The following is a 22,695-nucleotide window of genomic DNA, read 5'->3' as shown; positions in this document are numbered from 1 at the left end:
GGGCAGTGGGGTTGAGAGGCTCATCAGGGTGGGGGTTGAAGTATGGGAGGGCTCAGCGGGGGTGGTCTTGGCGCAGAGGTGGGGGTCCAGATGTAGAGGGGGTGGGGATTGGTGAGGGAGACAGGGCTCGACAGGGGGTCTGGGGCAGGGGGGTGAGGTTTGGCAGGGAGGTTTGGGTATGGGGGGGGTCTGGATGCTTGGGGGATGGTCAGATGGGGAGCAGCTCCCCATACAGTGACCTCCTCCCTTCCACAGCTGAGGCGCAATGGGGGCAGGAAGTGGGGTGTGGGAAAGCATGTGGAGCTTCCTGCAGCCGGGGACGATTCTGAGGGTGGGTTTGACCTGGCACTCCTAGCAGGGGAAGAACAAGTTTCATCCTTCCCCGCCCCCAGCCCAGCTCGGACTAGTAGCTGAGCCCAACACAGGATAGGAGCCACCTGCTGGGGCATCCCCAGCCCTCTTCCCCCCCCATGGTGATTTATCTCTGCTGGCCGCTCCAGGCACCCAAACCGACGTGCCTGCGCTGCGGCTTCCCTTTGCTTCTCCACCATTTTCTGTGGGCAAGCAAAGAAATCTGCGGGGGCCATGAATTCTGCATGTACACAGTAGCACAGAATTCCCCCGGGAGTAAATGCTGGCCATGAATATAGGTCAGGTGAGATATGGTATAATGGATGTGTGCACACCAGGCACAAGAATTTTTTCCTCTTTAAAAAAATAAATAAATAAAAATCCTACAAAATAAAGTGATTACATTGTTGAGAGGAGAAGAGTATCCTCCTTTCCTCCAGAAACCTGACATCTGGACATTTGGATTGCATGCAGGGACAGGGGAAGAAGACAGAGTTTATCCGTACAACAGTGAGAGACGTTTGGTAGAGGACAGGAGGGAAATGAGAGATGTCTGTCTGTATGGTGGAAGGCAGTGGGCTAGTAGTGCTGATGGAGGCTGAAGGAGCAACAGCAATTGCTGCATTTGGTGCAATGGTCTTATGTAAGATACTGTGCTAGAAGCAGGCAGTATAAAAGCATCACATCTGATGCTCTTCCTGGGGATCCCCAAGAGCAAAATTCGACGGGCATTTGTCAGACAAATTCATTCACCACTGGCATGTAGGCAAGTCCTTTTATTAAACACTGACTGCCACCATGGTGGATTGATTTAAATCAAGGTGATTTAAATCACGATTTAAAAGCATCAAGTTGAAAGCCTAGATTTAAATAATCCATTTTAAATCAAATTGTACTTCTGTTATTTTCTAAGAAAGGTGCACTCTCATTCTCTGATAAAACCATTAAAATACATGGACATCCAATATAATAGAGGCTTTACGCTAGATTTGGTACACAATTTTGCTATCTAGGAGGTATACATTTATTTATATATTTGCTTAAGCAATTATATAGATTAACATTTTCAGATTCATATTAATTGTACATTTTCAGTATGTTGGAAAATGTTGAGTGATATATTGCTTATTTAAAGATGCAGACTCACAGAAATGTACAGCTGGAAGAGACCCTGAGAGGTCACCGAGTCCAGCCCCCTGTGCTGAGGCAGGACCAAGTAAACCTAGACTATCCCTGACAGTTGTTTATCCAAGCTGTTCTTTTCCTTTACGGGATAATTATCTTTTTGGTCATGATGTGTGTCAAGCTGTATTAGGATGATAATTGGAATTTAAACACACAAAACAGCACATAAAATTTATTTTTATTATTCAGAACAACCTTAAATGTTTTGGATATATAAATTTAACACATTTCACATTTACATTTAAATGATATATTAAACAGATGGACTAACTGCAATCAGTGAATTAAACTGATTATTTCAGGTCAGCCTAGGGAAATTTTCCAATATGCTTAAGTGAAAATGACTGGAACGTAATTCCCTACTTGCCTAAGATTCTTCAAAATGAGTTACTTAGGCTGACTTATTGTGCCATATTAATAAAGCTTGACCTCAAAAGCTAGAAACAGGGGGACATCATTCTTTATATAGAAAAGCAGCCTTTAACTCAGTTTTTGATAGAGGCTCATGGATTCAGCACATTTATTTTTTATTTAGATGTTTTAAACGAATATAGTAAGTTTTGGCCTCAACATATTTTGTATTAAATTCAGATTTCCTTTAAGCAGATTTATTTTAAAAAAAGATAATTTAAAAAAAAATTAATAATTCTATCTTTTCATAAAAAATGGATTTTTATCCACCTTGATTACAAATCAATTATTTGTGTGTACTTTTACTGTAACATTATTATGCAATAGGAAGGTAGTCTAGACCTGTTCAAGTCCTGAGAAAAGTTATAAGTTATCACATTACAGAAGCCCCTTTAGCATCGCATCTTATTTTACTGTATTGAAGGTCTAAATTTCACTGACTAACAGGTCTTCACTTGGCATCCTCCAGTTTTTGTACTACCTTTCCTACAGTATTAATTTAATACAAACTGAAATGGTATTAGCTTATTACTAACAACTTACATTCCAATAATAATAAAAGACACATTTTTTAAAATCTAAGTAATGACCATACTGTAGCTTTAAGTGTTTAACTCTTGAGATTTCCTCTCAACATTACATCTGCACATACTGTGGTAGTCACTTTGGCCAATCTGCTCTTTCTGTAAATTTCTATATTGTTATATTGTTTTAAAGATTTTTTTTAATATAAATTAGTGTGTCCTCTGTGCTTTCCCCTTCTTTTACTCTGAGATCTGGGCATCATTTCCCCTCAAACTGTAGCATGTTTCCTTTCTTTCCTTCTGTGCCTTTCAAAATCCCTCTTTTTCCCCTAGTTTGTGGTCTTTACTTCCTTCACCCATGTTCTTTTCCATCCCTTCTCAATCTGTCTCAGAGTTCCCATCAATTTTTCTCTTTTCTTCATCTCTGTCATTTCCTTTTGCTCTTCTTCCGCATACCCTCTATCACAGCACCCTCCAATCACTTCTTTCTCTACTACTACCACTACCACCTCATATGCCTTCAGGCATTGTCTCCCTCCTGCCCCCAATCACAAGCTTATTCTGGCTTCATAACCTTCCACCAGCTCTCCATACACCATGGATGCAGGGAGGAGGTGCAGGTGATTGGAGTCCCCTATTCTTTCCCCCTCTTGGGGAAGTAAACTGTCTGGGACTAATGGGGTGCCTCACTCTGGGTACTCTTTCCTCTGGGCCACTAGAGAGTGAGCTGGGCCATCTAAACTTTGCCCCAGTTCTTCCCACAATTTAGGAAGAAGGGTTTCTGAGCGTATGTCAACACTGCAATTAAAAACCTGCGGCTGGCCCATGCCAGCTGACTGGGGCTAAGGGGCTATTTAATTGCAGTGTTCGAGTTTGGGACCCTCCCATCCCTCAGGGTCCTAGAACCCAGGCTCCAGCCCAAGCCTAAACATCTACACAAAATTAAATAGCCCCTCAGCCCCAGTCAGCTGGCACGGGCCAGCCGCAGGTTTTTAATTGCAGTGTAGAAATATTCTGAGAGGCTGATTTGCTTGGGTGCAGGGATTGACAGTATCAAGTCTCTGAAGGCTGAACAAATATTCTGACTAGGACTTGGCTCATCCTGCTTGCCCTTAATCTCAATCACGTACTCAGCACTGGTGCTCTTCAAGAGGTTGAGAAAGCAGACAGGCCGTGCAGCCCATCAGGACTGAAATAAAGGGAGAGAAGTATGGAATACCTCCTGCACTGAAATATACGATATGATGATTTATCTCCTATGCACATATACCCTACAATCCAAAATATTCACAGGTGGCTAGTCATACACTCTGCCCTGCAAGAGTTCTTCGCGATCCTTTGATAAAACCCTGACATCCTTCACTTCTAAGAAGATGCAAACCAGAGGTCTGAGCTGACATCTGCAAACACAGAGTAATTTGAAGAATGCAGAAACAAGCTCAGAGTACTCCACCATGAAATCCTCATATAACTGAGGGTCTATACACAAACTGAACCATAAACATTTGTCATGTTCCACACACATGAAACACCCAGATGCTCAACTCAACTCTTCTCAGCAGTTAGTGACCCTGTGCAGTACAAGTGAGATGAGAACATCGCAATTTCTCAGATTGCACATGCAATACCATAATCCTGCAACTACAAGTCTTCTAGAATGACAGATAATTGGTGGATCACTGAACACTCACAGCCAGAAATAGCCTGCAAATGCAAATGTTAACCTTATTCAAGTTTTTGTTGTAGCTGTGCTGGTCCCAGGTATTAGAGAGACAACCGCTGTTGGTGAAAGAGACAAGCTTTCGAGCTACACAGAGCTACTCTTTGGGTGACCTGAAAAGCTTGTCTCTTCTACCAACAGAAGTTGGTCCAATAAAAGATATTACCTCACCCACCTTGTGTCTCTATCCTTATTCAAAAGGGACCTAGCTCTGTAAGGTCAAAGCTTATGGAGAAGAAATCTGAAGGAACAGTTACACCCCCACTACATGCATAGTTCTCAAAAAGGAGAATTGAGTTGCTGAAGGAGGCAAAACTAAGTATCTGGTGCCACCAACTCTAAGGCCTATCTCCTCTAATGAGCGTCTTCCTAACAGGTATCTTTAAATGTACTAGCTCAGCTCTATCATTCAATCCAATTTACCCATTACATAGCTCCCTATCTGGAGCTCTCTTCCATTCAAACTAATAGAAAATGACACTCCACTAATCTCAAGTAAAACAAAAGGAGGGAGAGGGAGCTTAACTCCCACTTTACCTCAAACAAATCATTCACACCTCCCAAACTGAAAGCTACATATGCCGTCAGAACTCACTATTTCTTCAAGGCTGGAACAAAAATGAAAAACTATCATAGGAGAGAAATAAAGAGGATAAATATAGAAAGGGAGAATAATGTATCTGCCAAACCCAATATCAGTTTTCTACAACAAATAGTCAGTTCCATTAGGTTACTATCTCAGAGCAGCAAGCCTGACTTTAAAAGGTGCCCCAGCAGCAGCAGCCCTTGCCAACCAGAGGATATCCTCCTCAGGGCAAGGCTTACTAACTATTTAGAAGTACAAAATAATTTAACAGATTGGGGTCCCCTCATATGCCCTAACTCCTCATTTAACAGAATAAATTTAATTATAGAATGAAAATGAGTTAATTAAGTAACTTCTCTGCACACATGCCTGAGGCCAGTACAATTATCTACTGGCTGGGATTATTGTGAACTCCCTTCGGCGATTAGGTGCCACATAAAACAGTTATACTTCAGAAGAAAAGGACACTACCTCTGCTACATTTAAACCACACCTGCTTGTGAAACAAGAGGCCAATCCTAGACAAACAAGGGTCTACTGCTTGTTGGTGATAATACTACCTATGGAAGTACAGAGCTCAGTCACGCATTTTTAATTAAAATGATTCAGCATCCTTTTTATTAGTTTAAGCTCTTCAAAGCTACAGTATTTCAGTCAAGAACCAAGGAATAATTTTGCTGAACACTTAAAGTGAGCTTCAGATATTAATGGTAGTAAGTGTGGCAAGAAAAAGATTAAAAAGTTTATTTACAATACTTTCAGCAAAATATTATTTAGTAAACAAAACAGAAGTCAACTTGAAAGGATTAGATTTTTATTGGTAAATGTTGATAAACGTCAATTTCACTGTATACACACTAACCAGCAAAAAAAATATTTTCCTGGATAATTGAAATTTACAAATAGGCAAAGAAAGCAAAATTGTGCTTGAGAACTTAAAGTTTGATCTAAGTCTAAAATCGTGACAGTTTGTGTTTTAATGGTTATAAAGCTTTAACTTTTTGAATCTCAATGTCAACTGTCATTAATTGTCCCCCCACCACCACATTGCCTAACACACCATAATTTCCCAAACCTGTGAAAATTTAAATCAATAAAAATTAAAATCAATACTTAAATATCAATCAGTATTATCCATCAAATTTAAAAATAATTAAGTCTGGCAAAGCCTAAGCATAAGCATTGAACTTTGCTCAATTTGACTCATTGTACCACATTTGCAACAGTATTAGAAATATATCAAAAAAGGATTGGCATGAGCATATGGAAGCTACACTGAGAGTATACCCAGAATTTCACATATTTATCCATGTAAACACTAGTGACAAAGTTGGAGAGTTATAACGGTTAAAACTTATCCATGTTCAAAATGTTTTCAGATACTATAAATAAAATCTTCTGCTTACTAGAGATTATACTGTTATAACAGTAAGCACTATCTACCAGAATGCAGAGGCCTCTAATCTATATTAAGGTTTCCAATAAACCAAAGAAAAAGCTGACCCTGGCAGTTGGTATTTTCTCTTAAGCATTTAACAACAGATGTATCACAAATCAGAAGGTTTGATTTCCTAATGTCACCTTCCAATGGAAATAAAATTAAGATTCTCATAAAGAAGCAATACACTTAGAGAAGCGTGGCTTCCATATTCATCCTTTAAAATTTTAAAATAGAATTGGCTAGAAATATTCAGTCAGTTTGAAGACTAAAAAGTATAAGTTTTCAAATGAACATAAACTAGATTTATAATAATAATAATAATTTGCACTTATACACAAAGATAACATTTGTTGTCTTAGGCACTTACCCAATCATTGCGTTTTCTTTAATCTCAGCCTCTGTACCATTTACCATAGATTCTTGATTTTTGTCATTTTCCCTGTCTGATGCATCACTTGAGAGGCCCAATAAAGCTCGCACTCGTTTTGACTTCACATCCAGTACAGTGTCAGTGTAACCCACCTCCTGCAGATACCTGTAGGAACAGAACTCATGCTAGTCTTTCATACAGATCTCAATAATATACCCTTTCATTTATTGATTTAAATAATTATAAGCTTCTCCCTAAACTCATCTTCAGTACAATGTGTAGCAAAGCATGGTACCGCGCTAATGAAACATTCTAAGAAATTGTCTTGTACCAGCTGCAGAGGGGATCGTCTCTTGCAGTACCAGTCTCTACAGTCACTGAGAAAATCAAAGAGCCTAGTAGTCAGTGTTTATACAATACGTTATTCATTACATTTACCAAAAAAGATGGAAAAGGACTTTAACTTAAAATATCTACAATTTATTCATACAAATGTCAGTTGCATACAACATACCACAACCCGTTTTATTCATCAAGAGAAGTTCATGGAAATCTAAACCAAACTTTAAAAAAGTAAAACTTAAATTTTGTCCCTTAGATGACCATTAGACAAAGGCTGTAAACACCTATTGTGTCAACTTCCCATTCGGTTACTATAGCTATAATAGGACAAACATATGATTTTACGATGTAATGTATTTTGTACAGATCTAGTCTTACTTAATCATTTTATTAATCTTAAATATTCCTGCAGAATGTGCATTTGGCTAGCGTGCATAAGAGGTGAAAGTGCGATCTAATAAACTGAGCCTGGGATTGGGATGCATGAGTTCTAAAACTGGCTCTACCAGTAATATGCTGCATGGTGCTGGGTGAGTCAATCTTTCAGTCTCTTTCCTCATCTGTAAAATAGAGCTAATGTTACTGACCTCACAGAGGTGTTATGAGGATTAATTGGTCAATACTGTAAAGGTCTCTGAGGATGTAAGTGTCATGTATTACATCATTTTAGTAACACACGATGACTATGACAAACAAGGGCATTTGTTTTTCCCCTATTAATACAAGCCACTCCTTGCATTTACAACAACAATTACATCCTCATTGCCGCCAGTCTGGTGGGAGAAAGAGTCAGTGCTGAATTTCTGGTAGTCCCATAAGTTAATTATGCAAAATTAAGTCTGTATTTAATTTAAGCATCAATTTTATAATATATGATGCTGAATCATGTATATAACAGCACAATCTTCTTTATCTATGATTCAGAGAGGGAGACTTGTCCTCAAACCATTGAGTCGTGGCCAAGAAAATATTTGTTTATTTAAAATGTGCCCTTCAGAAACTATGGATACACATACAATATATTAAATAATAATTCATTCAACAAAAAAACTGGTCCAGTGCCAAAAGTTATAAGGCCTTTCAAAAACACAAAAAAACAGAAGAAAAGTCTGGGTTTTCTTCTACACAGTTCTGCCCACTCAGGCCTCCCCAACACAAAAGTATGGAAACACAGGTAAGCTTTGCAGCATGACATGAAAATCACCGGAACCTGACTCTGACAGAATAGGGTATAGGGTTTATGTGGGGACAGACTGGGTTACACAATAGAGGACCTTTCACTGACTTTGCTTTGCAACAAGAACCAGACCATTTAAAGCAAGGGGTTGTGAACTGATAACTGCGGTGAAATTGCATAGTTATGGGGACAGTCACTTGGATAAAATATATAAATTTTGACCCTGTTTCATCAAAGTGCACGCACCTTCCGTTACAGCATTTCAAAATCACTGTAGATTACTATTGTATGTTCTCACTGCTGTTATTTTAAATGTATTGCAATAATCACAATAAATAGCAGGAAGATTATTATATGGAGCCAACTCTTGCTCTAAAAAGTTAAATATGTCAAGAACTGAAAACCACAACACAGACGGTGGTGTTCTAGTCCTTTTGGATTGGAAGCTCTTTGAAATTGAAAACAAATTGTGAAAAAGATTTTAAATTTTTCATTAGATTTTTGTGAATTTTCTTAAACCAAATTTTAACCCCGCACTACTTTTCTCCAATTTTTTTCCTTTTTGCCACTGAAAGCATATGAAAAAGTGGTGAGTAGTTTGCCCCCCTCTGACTTTTTACTTTTTCTACTCTGCAACTTATCAAAACTTTTCAAACTTTGGAAAAGTTGAGTGACAAAAGGAAAAGTTAACCCAACTCTGCCACTCTTTTCACGAAAGAGAAAAGTCTAATGGAAATCTTTAAAAAAAGCCCAGTGACGCATTCAATTTCCAATCCTGTTTGTATCTAGCTCCCTTGTTTGAACTTTGACACTTACTGTCTCAGTAGCTGTCGCCCTTGTTTCCAGATTAGTTGACTATTTTGTTGGGGCTGAACCTCTGTTTCATTCCCTTCATCTGGAAAAGATTTCATTCAAATCAGGTTTTTTCAGTCTTATTTTTAAAGCTCTTAAAATAAGTGCAGCTCTGCAGTATTACCTATGAGAACATACTATAAAGACTGCCATCAGCATACTACTGTATTCTGAGAACAAGTTATACTTGTCATCAGCACCTTCATATTACCATTATTTCCCAATATGGAATCAGTTAGATGATGGGTTTTCACTCCTTTTCTTCACAAGGATGCGGTCATATGCATATATCTGAAATTCTGTACCAGTGTTTTCTATAGTGATCACATATTTTAAGGTTAATTAGGTTCTTATAAAATGAACAAAATAATTACAAAAAAACCTTATTGGTGGAACCAATAAGGTGTGATATTGACACCTTAAATATCAATCCTTAAAGTTTACCCAACCAACGTCTAAAATTTGGTCATGGAGACATATCTCAGTCAGGCCTACTTACAGATAACTTAAACTTCAGCCATATTTCAATGATTTGTGGGGAAGGAAAAAATATTTAGCTGTTTTTGTTTAGACAATATTGGCAGTGTTCTCCTGGCCATGGTTATTTTAATAGTCATTCAACATATTTTCATCAAATTTTCACCTGAAAATAATCTTTTATTTAAAACCACAACTAAGTTTTTCCTTTAACCCAGATAAAGCTATTATGGCATAAACAAATGTGCTGCTGCCCTGTCAGCTCAGTCTTAAAAATAAATACATATAAAAGTGCCATATGAATGTTATTATTACTTTGAATCTACAAGCTTGCTCAGGACTAGCAATGAGAAATAATCAGTCATTTAGACATTGATTTTCTGAAGACAGCTGAACACAGCTGGATCCATCGTACAATTATCAAAACCTGTGCTAGATAAAAGCCAAGAGAATTTTATGCATCAAGACTGAAGTAAGTTCATACTAACTCCTCTTCAGACAGGAAACCTGGAGGTTGTCTATATTAATGTTGAAGTAAAGACATCTCAGAGAGATCTTTGCTTCTCCCCAGAATTGATGACAGAGCCATTATCCTTCAGGAAGGAGATTGAAAGAACTTGGACTGCTTGCCAAATGGCACAGAAGAGCTCTTTGAGAATGTCACCTAAATACAGATAAGAGTTGAATCCCTTGATTAGGAGAATTATAACCAGAATTATTAGAACCTCCAAGGTACCACAGAGGGGACAAACAGGATGTATCACTGGAAATAAGCCTCAACATTTTTTCTGACTTGGTCCAAGAGAAGCATGCAGATGTGCGTGGATTTATGTGCAGTAAAGCAAGGACAACTCGCATGGACTAGAAATAATAGAAAAATCTCCATCCTGAAGGCATATGAAAAACCAGCTTTAGATCCCATATGGTGCAAGAACCTCCATTCTTTTAAGCAGCTACATGTAGGATGTAACAGAATTCAGTATTCTTCCAGTCTGGGTACAAGAAACGAGTGGCACTATTTTGTAAGAGATGAGAAATAAAATGCCTCAGTTTGTGCTTCATTGTATTTTGCGTAGTTTGGGAAGGGACAATGGTGTTGTTGAGAATTTGATAGGTAAGTGTTTTTAGACGATCTTCAGCACCCAGTAAAATAGGGATTTGCCCAGGACTCAGTTAACCAGGACAGGGGTGAAGTGTGCAGAAATGACTTCCATATAGGCTTTTTTTTTTTTTTTTTGGGCTGTATGGAAGAATAAAGTTGTGGAATAATTTCTGCTTATTCCTTCCTCCTCTCAAGGACTTGTTGCATAATCTGGATCCTGGGGGAAGTCCATTTGGTAAGGTTTATTTTGCTGATAAGAACAAAAGTAATTCCGATTCCTCCTCTTTTGTGGCTCAAAGTCACTCCATTTCTTTATGAGAAGTATTAATCTTCTGGAGGGATAACCCAAAAAAGCTATCCATAGATACAATCTATGGGAGAACTGTTCTGTTCCAAACTTGTGTTCACTATTTGTTATATATTTATTTTCCAGTTATCATTGGAATTTTATAAAATTCTATAGTATGTACTGCCAACTTGAGTTTACCTCTAACACACGTTTCAATTTTTTCATGTTTCAATTTTTTTGGAATCCAAACAAGATCATGAATCAGGAAATGATGTACTAAGTATTTTGAATTTGTTGCTATTGCATTACACTGTTATTGTTAATGCACAACAATTCTTCCAATATAAGATTCTCCAGATGTGTTTTCCACATCTTTCTGTGACTTCAGAACTTTCTTGAATTTTGATCTGAAGAGGAGAGAATAGATATATTCTGCAGCATCCATTTTTTACTTCAACTCATTTGATGGCCTAATTGAAGAAACAAACTGTACCTATAATATCAGTGTAACAAACTGCATTGGCTAACATTTGTCTTTTGCAACATTAAGCAATCTTTACTATCCTCTTTGTGTCCACTAAGTTGTTCAACAAACTGTAGCTAAAATTACAGGAGAACTTTATACCATATTTCCCTCACTCTTAAATTCTTACCAGAATCATAGTTTGGAGGCTTCATATCTCCCTGATTCAATTCTGTGCCGTATTTTAATTTGTGGTATTTAGCTCTGAAAAAGAAAAGACAAAAGGAACTCTATTAACACATTTAAAGGATGCTTGTAGATTCACAGATACCCTAGGTCCCTGTTTTAGAAAGATATTTTTCCATTCTGCCCTCCCCCACCCCCCAAAAAACCTCCGTCCACTTTATTTCAGCAGAACTAAAAGGAAGCTATGTTCTATTTTTCTCCCCAAATCGCTCTCTATAGAGCTTTCAGATACTGGACTGTATTAGTAACTGAATAATTACATAATCAGAAATACCAATACATAGCAAAAGGAACAGAACATTTTATATATGTAGATATAAGAAAAACATTATCTCTATAGCTATAGTTTTACAGAGAATGTTTTTATTTTTCATGAACATGTGCTTCTTCTAGGCTGGGGCTGCTTTGGTGTTTTTCCCATTTTCTCTCACTATCGCTCAACTGTCAAATATCTTCTACTCTCTATGGCTAAGTCTACACTACAGATTGCTGCTGGCATTATGTCATGTCGGTCAGTGGTATGAAGAAGTGCAATTCCAGCTGTGCCATCAGAAATCTGAAGCATCCATACAGCTATATTGGCAAAACTGCACTTTTACCAGTATGACTTCTTTCTCTCACGGGGGGTGGGGGGAAATAGCTTTGCCAGTATATCTGCATCCACACTAGAAGCACTTTGCCAGTGTAATATACCCTAATTCCTATAGTGGTAAGGTGCTCCTAACACAGACATACCCATATGTCAATTTAGAATCATCTTCTTACAATTCTCATTCCTCCATGGTTCACACACATTTGGGTTCAATCAACAACTTTACCTAGTTGTATTCTCCCCACTACTTCACTTTCTCCCCAAAGTATTTTTAACACTGTGACGAGATAAGCCTTGAATAGGGGTCTATGATAAGCAGGGCCGGCTCCAGGGTTTTGGCCGCCCCAAGCAGCCCAAAAAAAAAAAAAAAAGAAAAACACCCGCGATGGCAATTTGCGACGGCAATTCAGTGCGAGGTCCTTCGCTCCGAGCGGGAGTGAGGGACCATCCGCCGAATAGCTGGACGTGCCGCCCCTCTCCGGAGTGGCCGCCCCAAGCACCTGCTTGCCAGGCTGGTGCCTGGAGCCGGCCCTGATAGGGTCTTAAATACCTGTAGCAGTCAGTGGTCTATCAGCCATTTTCAAACTGTGGGCTGGGAGCCAAAAGTCTGTCACAGCCCCGTTTTAATGGGGGTCGCCAGGGCTGCGTTAGACTTGCTGGGGCTTAGGGTCGAAGCCCAAGCCCCATCACCTAGGGCCAAAGCCCAAGAGCTTCAGCCCTAGCAGCGGGGCTCAGGCTTCGGCTTTGGCCCCCCTGCACAAGGCGGTGGGGATTGGATTTTGGCTTTGGCCCGCCTGTCTGGAGTGGCACCACGGCAGAGCTCAGGCTCTGGCCCCACCTCCTGTGGTCATGTAGTAATTTTTCTTGTCAAAAGGGGGTCGAGGTGCAATTAAGTTTGAGAACCCTTGAAATACCACTGCTAAACTTGCTCACTGGGTCATGAGCTAGTTTTTGCAACTGTGGAGACAAATGTTCAGCATATTGAAGTCCTATGCGGACAATCAGTAGAGAGCGTACCATGTGATACAACAGATTGTGTAGCAAAACAAGGTACAAAAAAACCCAGTGGTTGGAATATCTTGCTCTTGCAGGATCAGTATCCAGGGATTCAGACATAGACAAAGTAGTAATGAGTAGCAAAAGTAGTACACGTGGATATAGGTTTACAGAAAAAATATGATACTGCATTACATGACATTATCTCTGGACAAACTGGAGAAATGGTCTGAGGCAAATAGGATGAAATTCTATAAGGACAAATGGAAAGTACTCCATTTAGGAAGGAACAATCAGTGGCACACATACAAAATTGGAAATGACTGCCTAGAAAGGAGTACTGCGGAAAGGGATCTGGGGTCATAGGGGACCACAAGCTAAATAAGAGTCAACAGTGTAACGCTGTTGCAAAAAAGCAAACATCCTTCTGGGATGTATTAGAAGGAATGTTGTAAATAAGACACAAGAAGTAATTCTTCCACTCTACTCTGCACTGATTAGGCCTCAACTGGATCATTGTGTCCAATTCTGGGAGCCACATTGCAGGAAGGATGTGCACAAATTGGAGAGAGTCCAGAGAAGAACGACAAAAATGATTAGAGGTCTAGAAAACATGAACTATGACGGAAGATTGAAAAAAATCTTTTTTTTTTTTTTTTTAGGAAAAGAGAAGGCTGAGAGGGGACATGATAATAGTTTTCAAATATGTAAAAGGTTGTTACAAGGAGAAGAAGATATTTTTTTCTTAACCTCTAAGGATAGGCCAAGAAGAAATGGGCATAAATTGCAGCAAGAGAGGTTTAGGTTGGACATTAGGAAAAACTTCCTAACTGTCGGGGTGGTTAAGAACTGGAATAAATTGCCTAGGGAGGTTGTGGAATCTCTATCATTGGAGATTTTTAAGAGCAGGTTAGACAAATACCTTTCAGGAATGTTTTAGATAATACTTAGTCCTGCCATGAGTGCCGGGGACTGGACTAGACCTCTTGAGGTCCCTTCCAGTTCTATGATTCTATGATAAATGTATGAAACTCCATACAACATGTGGTAGATAATTTCCTATTAAAAAATTGTACTAAACTGAGGCAGAGAGGTTAAATGACACACACCAACTATATGGCAAAATTCAGATCTCATTATTCTGAGTCCTGTACTTCAAACACCAGACCATGCTTCTTCACATAGAGGCAAATTCCTATACTTCACATGATGCAAGCATCAACTAGCAAATCCACTCACCTACTCACATTATGCAAAATGAGATGGTGACTGATAAGGCAGAGCAGTGTCGCAGGAGAGAAGCTCTATGAGAGGCAAAGGAGGAGTTACCCTTTCCCTTACCATGCACACACTGGTAGCAAGTACACCTCTATCTCGATATAACGCTGTCCTCGGGAGCCAAAAAAATCTTACCACGTTATAGATGAAACCGCGTTATATTGAACTTGGTTTGATCCACGGGAGTGCGCAGCCCCGCCCTCCCGGAGCACTGCTTTACCACGTTATATCCAAATTCGTGTTATATCGGGTCACGTTATAGCGGGGTAGAGGTGTATCACAATTGTTCTAAACAGTGAGTTGTCCAGTGTTGACCCAGGTTCCTCTGACCCAAGTTTACAAGACAACACGTGTTCCTGCTTAACATCCTTAATTTAAAATGGGCTAGTATTTTCCTGGCGGTTGAATATTCTTTTTCCTTACTTCCTTTCATTGCCTCCCTCTTTTATTTTTATTTCTTTTTTAATATAATAGCGCAGATTTATCAAACTAACTAATAGAATTCAACAATGTTCATGAAAAGGAGTAATTCTTGATATTGAGAGATTCTTCCACAGAATATGAGATTACAGTGAATACATGGATCACTGAAGTCAAACATTGTTTTACAATGACAAAAGAGATCAGAGGGTCTATTTAAAATACTAAGCCTTAGGCTCCAGACAAAATTTGTCCAATCTTTAGGCTGCACTTCTTGGCAAGTCAAAGATATATTTTTGTCTACTTTATACTGGTTAAAGGAGTGAACAGAAAAGAAGTTTTAAGTTTTTCTACAATAATCCCCATTGAGAGAGCAACTATAAGAGAATTCCATTTAACATGGTATTAGGCAAGCAATATATAGAAGTCTAATAAACGGATCTATATTAAGTTAATTAGGACTGTCAATTAATCGCAGTTAACTGACGCGATTAACAAAAAAATTAATCATGAGTAATTGCAATTTTTATCATACTGTCAAACAACAGAATACCAATTGAAATTTATTAAATATTTTGGATATTTTTCTACATTTTCAAATATATTGATTTCAATTACAACACAGAATACAAAGTGTACACTGCTCAATTTTTTATTACAAATATTTGCCCTGTAAAAATGATAAACAAAAGAAATAGTATTTTTTCAGTTCACCTCAGACAAGTATTGTAGTGCAATCTCTTTATCATGAAAATGCAACTTACAAATGTAGATTTATTTATTTTTTGTTACATAACTGCACTTGGAGAAGTTATGAAGTACGTGGAGGAGAGGAAAGTGATCAGGAACAGTCAACATGGATTCACCAATGGCAAGTCATGCCTGACCAACCTGATTGCCTTCTATGATGAGATAACTGGTTCTGTGTATATGCAGAAAGCAGTGGATGTGATATATCTTGACTTTAACAAAGATTTGATATGGTCTCCCATGGTATTCTTGCCAGCAAGAAAAAAAAAGTATGAACTGGATGAATGAACTATAAGGTGGATAGAAAGCTGGCTAGATTGTTGGGCTCAATGGGTAGTGATCAATGGCTCAATGTCTAGTTGGCAGCTGGTATCAAGCGGAGTGCCCCAGGGGTTGGTCCTGGGGCTGGTTTTGTTCAAAATCTTTACTAATGATCTGGATGATGGGATGAATTGCACCTTCAGCAAGTTCGCAGATGACACTAAGCTGGGGGGAGAGGTAGATACACTGGAGGGTAGGGATAGTGTCCAGAGTGACCTAGACAAATTGGAGGATTGGGCCAAAAAAAATCTGATGAGGTTCAACACTTAGGAAGGAAGAATCCCATGCACGACTACAGGCTGGGGACCAACTGGCTAAGCAGCAGTTCTGCAGAAAAGGACCTGGGGATTACAGTGGATGAGAAGCTGGATATGAGTCAGCAGTGTGCCCTTGTTGTCAAGAAGGCCAACAGCATATTGGGCTGTATTAGTAGGAGCATTGCCAGCAGATCGAGGGAAGTAATTATTCCCCTCTATTCGGCACTGGTGAGGCCACATCTGGAGTATTGTGTCCAGTTTTGGTGCCCCCAGTACAGAAGGGATGTGGACAAACTGGAGAGAGTCCAGCGGAGCGCAACAAAAATGATTATGGGGTTGGGGCACATGACTTACGAGGAGAGGCTGAGGGAACGGGGGTTATTTAGTCTGCAGAAGAGAAGAGTGAGGGGGGAGATTTGATAGCCTTCAACTACCTGAAAGGGGGGTCCAAAAAGGATGGAGCTAGGCTTTTCTCAGTGGTGGCAGATGACAGAACAAGAAGCAATGGTCTCAAGTTGCAGTGGGGGAGATCTAGGTTGGATATTAGGAAACACTATTTCACTAGGAGGGTGGTGAAGCATTGGAATGGGTTACTTAGGGTGGTGGTGGAATATCCATGCTTAGAGGTTTTTAAGGCCTGGCTTGACAAAGCCCTGGCTGGGATGATTTAGTTGGCGTTGGTCCTGCTTTGAGCAAGGGATTGGACTAGATGATCTCCTGAGGTCTCCTCCAACGCTAATATTCTATGATTCTATGCACTCGAAAACAAAACAATGTAAAACTTTGGAGCCTACAAGTCCACTCAGTCCTACTTCTTGTTCAGCCAATCGATAAGACAAACAAGTTTGTTTACATTTACGGGAGATAATGTTGCCAACTTCTTATTTACAATGTCACCAGAAAGTGAGAACAGGCGTTCACATGGCACTTTTGCAAGGTATTTACGTGCTAGATATGCTAAACCTTCATATGCCCCTTCATGCTTCAGCTGCCATTCCAGAGGACATGCTTCCATGCTGATGAGGCTCGTTAAAATATAATGCGTTAATTAAATTTGTGACTGAACTTCTTGGGGGGAGAATTGTGTGCCTTCTGCTCTGTTTTAACGGCATTCTGCCATATATTTCATGTTACAGTAGTCTTGTATGATGACTCAGCACATGATGTTCATTTTAAGAACACTTTCGCTGCAGATTTGACAAAACGCAAAGAAGGTACCAATGTGAGATTTTTAAAGATAGCTACAGCACTCGACCCAAGGTTTAAGAATCTGTAGCGCCTTCCAAAATCTGAGAGGGATGAGGTGTGGAGCATGCTTTCAGAAGTCTTAAAAGAGTAACACTCCGATGCAGAAACTACAGAACCCGAACTACCAAAATAAAATAAATAAATAAATAATCAACCTTCTGTTGATGGCACCTGACTCAGATGATGAAAACGAACATGCGTCAGTCTGCACTGCTTTGGATTGTTATCGAGCAAAACCTGTCATCAGCCTGGACGAATGTCCTTTGGAATGATGGATGAAGCATGAAGAGACATATGAATCTTTAGCGCATCTGGCATGTAAATATCTGGCAAAGCTAGCTGCAACAGTGCCATGTGAATGCCTGGTCTCACTTTCACATCTTCATTTATTAATGGATCTACTAACTTGGGCAGGTTCTTCCTCCCAACCCAATATACTTTTAAAAACCCTTCCGATTCCTTTCACACCAAGGTAATTAATTCATTTTCTTCCTGGCTCTCACCTTTTTCCTTGTGTGTTAAACTCCTATCTAGTTTTGTTTTCTCTCCCCTTCTTCAATCCCAGTGGAGTTTCTTTTCAATCCCAGAAGTTTGAGTAGATACTTATTGATCCACCATGACCACTTGGGGTTTTCTTTGCAGTTTCCATTTTCAGAGGGACTATATTTTGTTGCACTTCATTTAGTCTTTTACTTTTTCCAGCACTCCTTCTACACCAATGGATTTTAATACTTCCTCCCATTATATGTTCACTAAATTCCCTCAAAATTATACCTGGTAGTCCAACTCTGACTAGCTCCAACTGAACTACACTTTTAACACTAAAACTGGCTGCTCCAGATTAGAGGTCAGCTATATTAACATATATGGAGAATTATACATTGCAGCTAACTATACTTGTGTTTGTGCAGCAGATAAATGGAGAAACTTTGGTTTCCCATATGATCATTATGACAATACTGAATACACAAAAAGAATACCCTAAAGTTTGGAGGATAAGAAATTAAACTTAAAGATATACATTATCTTCACATGAAAATGATGGTTTAGATGAGATGTAAGTCATTGAACTATTAAGATCTATATTAATTTCTGAAAAGAATAATTTGTATGAACAGCAGTATGCAGAGACTGAAAAGTAAATTGATATGAAAATAATTGGCTTTAACAGACATGTTACCGAAGTTATTTTCCAACTGCAACCAGCTTTGAAAGTCATTTGGAAGGAAGATATTTTTAGACTGCAAAGCTATGTTACTAAATAGACCTGCTTAGTTATTAAGATAAGGAGGATCACTACAACTGCTTTTACTTTCTCACTTCATTAGCTTATTCACTGCTCTGCTTCATTCTTTTCTTCTTCATGAACTGCAAATCTGCTGTGCAAGTAATCCATATTTGCTATTCAATATGGCTGCCCCAACATCTCAATAAATTGAGAAAAAGAAACTTAGTTAAATTTTAAAAACTTTTAAACTCTCAATTTAAATGCCCTAGGATCAAAGACTTTCATTGCTCACAGACCAATTCATAGAAAGAAACCAGTTTGATTTCTAATCAAGAAATGCCGCTATTTCTTGGAAATATTTCAGTGTGTAGACCTGAAGCATCCAATCCAGCTGTGCTGAGAGTGTCTGCCAAACATCCGTAGAAGTACTAAGAGGAGTCGCCAGACCAATAGACGTAAACAAGACAGACTGCCAGGAACAGCATTGGGAGATATCCTGGCCAGGGGAGAAGGCGCCAGTCTTACTCTGACCAGACACACCATTTTAAAAAATAACAAAAAGTATTTCTAGAAAAGTGGCCTAAGAATTCTGTTGTTTGGTTAAAATACTCTGGAAAGGGAAATGAGTAACAGACGGATTATTAGTTGTTGGACATATGCTTAAAATAGATTAGCATGTTTTTAGTTAGCTCCTGAAAATCCAGGGATAACAATTTAAACAAGTAACTGGTAACTGAGCAACATTACTACCAAAAAAGTAATAAAATAACCTTGATGTGTGAACAAAAGTCTTACACTGCAATCTGCTGGATGGTAGCAAAATTACAACACAATTGCTTTGAACCAGCCAGGGTCGGCTCCAGGGTTTTTGCCGCCCCAAGCGGCGCAAAAGAAAAAAAAGCCGCAATCGCGATCTGCGGCGGCAATTCGGCGGAAGGTCCTTCGCTCCGAGCAGGAGTGAGGGACCGTCCACCGAATTACCGCCGAATAGCTGGACATGCCGGCCCTCTCCGGAGTGGCCGCCCCAAGCACCTGCTTGGCAAGCTGGTGCCTGGAGCCGGCCCTGGAACCAGCAAATGTATGAAAGTGTTCAAATTAATTATTGATCATCCCTCTTCTTTTTAAATGACTTCTGCATATAATGTATTAAAGAATCCTTGATAGAAATCATTATGTATTAAAGTTGACCAAATCTCTTTGTCAGGGAATAGAACCAAAAACACTCTGCTCCATAGTGGAAAATTTTTACACTCCACTATAAGTAATGACACTTGCAAGATTTTATAGTAATTAATTACAGAACAGTGACATTGATCAGAAATTAAGTTAATCATTGTCAGCGACTGAAAAAAATATGCTGAATATTCAGTATACACAGGCTTGAGAGGCAGCATATTGTTGAGAAACCAGTGCCACTCACACTTGTCATGACATGCTGCCAATGGGTCCTAGTATGGATCAGCATTTTACATACTGGGTCATGACTAATAGGTATAGTTATTTGCTTGATAAAGATTTGGTAAATTTAGAGGGCTGGGCAGGATCGAAGTAATCTTCCCTTTATCTCCTAATTACCTGGTCTTTTTTTCTCCTCCTCTCCCCAATCTTGCTTTCCCGTGCCCTCATCACAATTGGCCAGGAGAAAAGTTCTGCTCCTCCCCTGCAGATTGTCCTTTTTGTGACTCCCAGATGCTCAGTGGGAACAATCAACACAAGCTCTTCACTGAATGTTGGCTAACCCAGGTTGTGAGCTGATTTAGGAAAATACTGTTGTGACACACAGCAGGGCTTCTTGTGCTCAGTATGCTGCCCTGCTTCTAAGTACCAAACAAAATTTCTGCTTAGAGACCCTCCCAGAACAAATACGAGATTGTTTCTTGAGCAATTAGCAAGTGAAGATTGCTATAAATAGCTGTCAGCATAACCCATTCAGAAACATTGAATTTGCTTTAAAAATGGTTAAAAATAGAGGAAGAAAGGAACTGTCATGCCAGATCAGACTAGTTGACCATCTAGTTTGATATCCTGACTGACAATGGCTAATATCACACACTTCAGAGAAAGGTGCAGGTCTACTTATTAATGGATAAACACAAAACACTCTGCCCATAGGAGGAAAAGTGGTGGTTTTCCCTAACCTATTAGTGGTCATTTTATGCCTTAAAGCATAAGGGATGAAATGTCCCTAGTACATTTCTAAGGCTATGTCTACACTAGCACTTTTGTCAGTAAAACTTATGTCACTCGGGTGCGAAAAAACACATCCCTGACCGACAGAAGCACTGGTGTGGACAGTGCTATGTCAGCTGGAGATGCTCTCCTACCAACACAGCTACTGCTGATTGTTGGGGGTGATTTAATTATGTCGACAGGAGAGCTCTCTCCCGTCGGCATAGAATGGCTACATGGGATATCTTACAATGGCACAGCTGCATCAGTACCACTGTAAGGTCTCTAGTGTAGACACAGCCCTAGAGAGACAAAATGGGTGAGGTAATCTCTTTTATTAGACCAACTTCTGCTGGTGAGAGAGAGAAGCTTTTGAGCTCACACGATTTCTTCAAATCTGGGAAATGTACTCAGTGTCAAAGCTAAATTCAAGGGTCAAATTGTTTAGCACAAGTATTTAACACATCTCAAGGGACCATTCAAGGTGAAGTGGCCAGTTAACACCTCTCCAGTCAAAGGGGAAAAGGAGAGGAAAAAAAGCTGGGGGAGCGGTTTACTGGATTATAGGTTGTTATAAATTCAGTATCTTTATTAAGTCCAAGATTTTTAGTGTCTAGCAAAGTTAAGAATTTAAACTCCCAGACTTGTCTTATAAAGGTGTTATGAAGATTTTCTTTAAGGATGAGGACCTCTGTCAGACCTCTGTGGAGAGTGTTCACCGACAGGTGATTTGGTATTTTTGTCCTTTATCATTTCTCTATGTGAATTCATTTGAGAGCATACTAATTGTCTGGTTTCAACCATACAGTTGTTATTGGGGCATTTAGTTCACTGAGTGAGGTATACCACATGTTGTGATAGACGTGTGTAGAACCCACAGATCTTGAAAGGTGTGTTTGGGGAAAGAGGGGGAGTGTTGATCATCGTAGCAATGCAGATAGAGCTACAGGTTTTGCATCTGTTGGCCCATTTCAAACAGTTGATAAGAAGGTGTGAACTTAACAACTGGGAGTGGATGGGTCATTATAAAACCTAATTTCCCCTCTACGCAAAAGAATTAATGGACACAAATCTGACATCAGGAATCATAATACTCAAAAACCAGTGGCAGAACACTTTAACCTGTCTGGTCATTCAATGACAGACCTGCGGGTGGCTATATTACAACAGAAAAACTTCAAAAACAGACTCCAATGAGAGACTGCTGAGCTGGAATTGATATGCAAACTAGACACAATCAACTCAGGATTGAATAAGGATTGGGAATGGCTGAGCCATTACAAACATTGAATCTATCTCCCCTTGTAAGTATTCTCACACTTCTTATCAAACTGTCTGTACTGGGCTATCTTGATCATCACTTCAAAAGTTTTTTTTTCTCTTACTTAATTGGCCTCTCAGAATTGGTAAGACAACTCCCACCTGTTTATGCTCTCTGTATGTGTGTATATATATCTCCTCAATATTTATTCTACTCTGTATGCATCCACGAAAGCTTATGCTCTAATAAATTTGTTAGTCTCTAAGGTGCCACAAGTACTCCTGTTCTTTTTACACCTTCTTGTCAACTGTTTGAATGGGCCACTCTCATTACCACTACAAAAGTGATTTTTTCCTCCCTTGGTATCCTACTGTTAATTGAATTGTCTTGTTAGACTGACCTCCCACTTGGTAAGGCAACTCCCATCTTTTCATGTGCTGTGTATTTATACCTGCTACTGTATTTTCCACTCCATGCATCTGATGAAGTGGGTTCTAGCCAATGAAAGCTTATGCCCAAATAAATTTGTTAGTCTCTGAGGTGCCACAAGGACTCCTCATTGTTTTTGCCGATACAGACTAACACGGCTACAACTCTGAAACCTGCTTCAAAAGAATTGATCTGGGAAAGCCATGTCCC

General features: G+C 39.3%; 1 protein-coding gene across 3 annotated transcripts in view; it reads right to left on the bottom strand.

Moving 5' to 3' along the window:
- The window catches only part of STRN (striatin), a 107,725-nt gene that overhangs the window by 59,526 nt on the left and 25,504 nt on the right, over window positions 1-22,695 (bottom strand). For all 3 annotated transcript variants that reach the window (XM_054023345.1, XM_054023347.1, XM_054023346.1), the window contains exons 3-5: window positions 11,481-11,554; window positions 8,924-9,002; window positions 6,586-6,753 (exon numbers count right to left, since the gene is read on the bottom strand). In XM_054023345.1, coding sequence (XP_053879320.1) covers window positions 6,586-6,753; window positions 8,924-9,002; window positions 11,481-11,554 — 321 coding nt within the window. The remainder of the gene's footprint in view (window positions 1-6,585; window positions 6,754-8,923; window positions 9,003-11,480; window positions 11,555-22,695) is intronic.

This window comes from Malaclemys terrapin, chromosome 3, assembly GCF_027887155.1.
Source record: "Malaclemys terrapin pileata isolate rMalTer1 chromosome 3, rMalTer1.hap1, whole genome shotgun sequence".
Taxonomy (NCBI): Eukaryota; Metazoa; Chordata; order Testudines; family Emydidae; genus Malaclemys; species Malaclemys terrapin.
The sequence above is the reverse complement of the archived record's forward strand: the minus strand, read 5'-3'. Positions and strand labels throughout refer to the sequence as shown.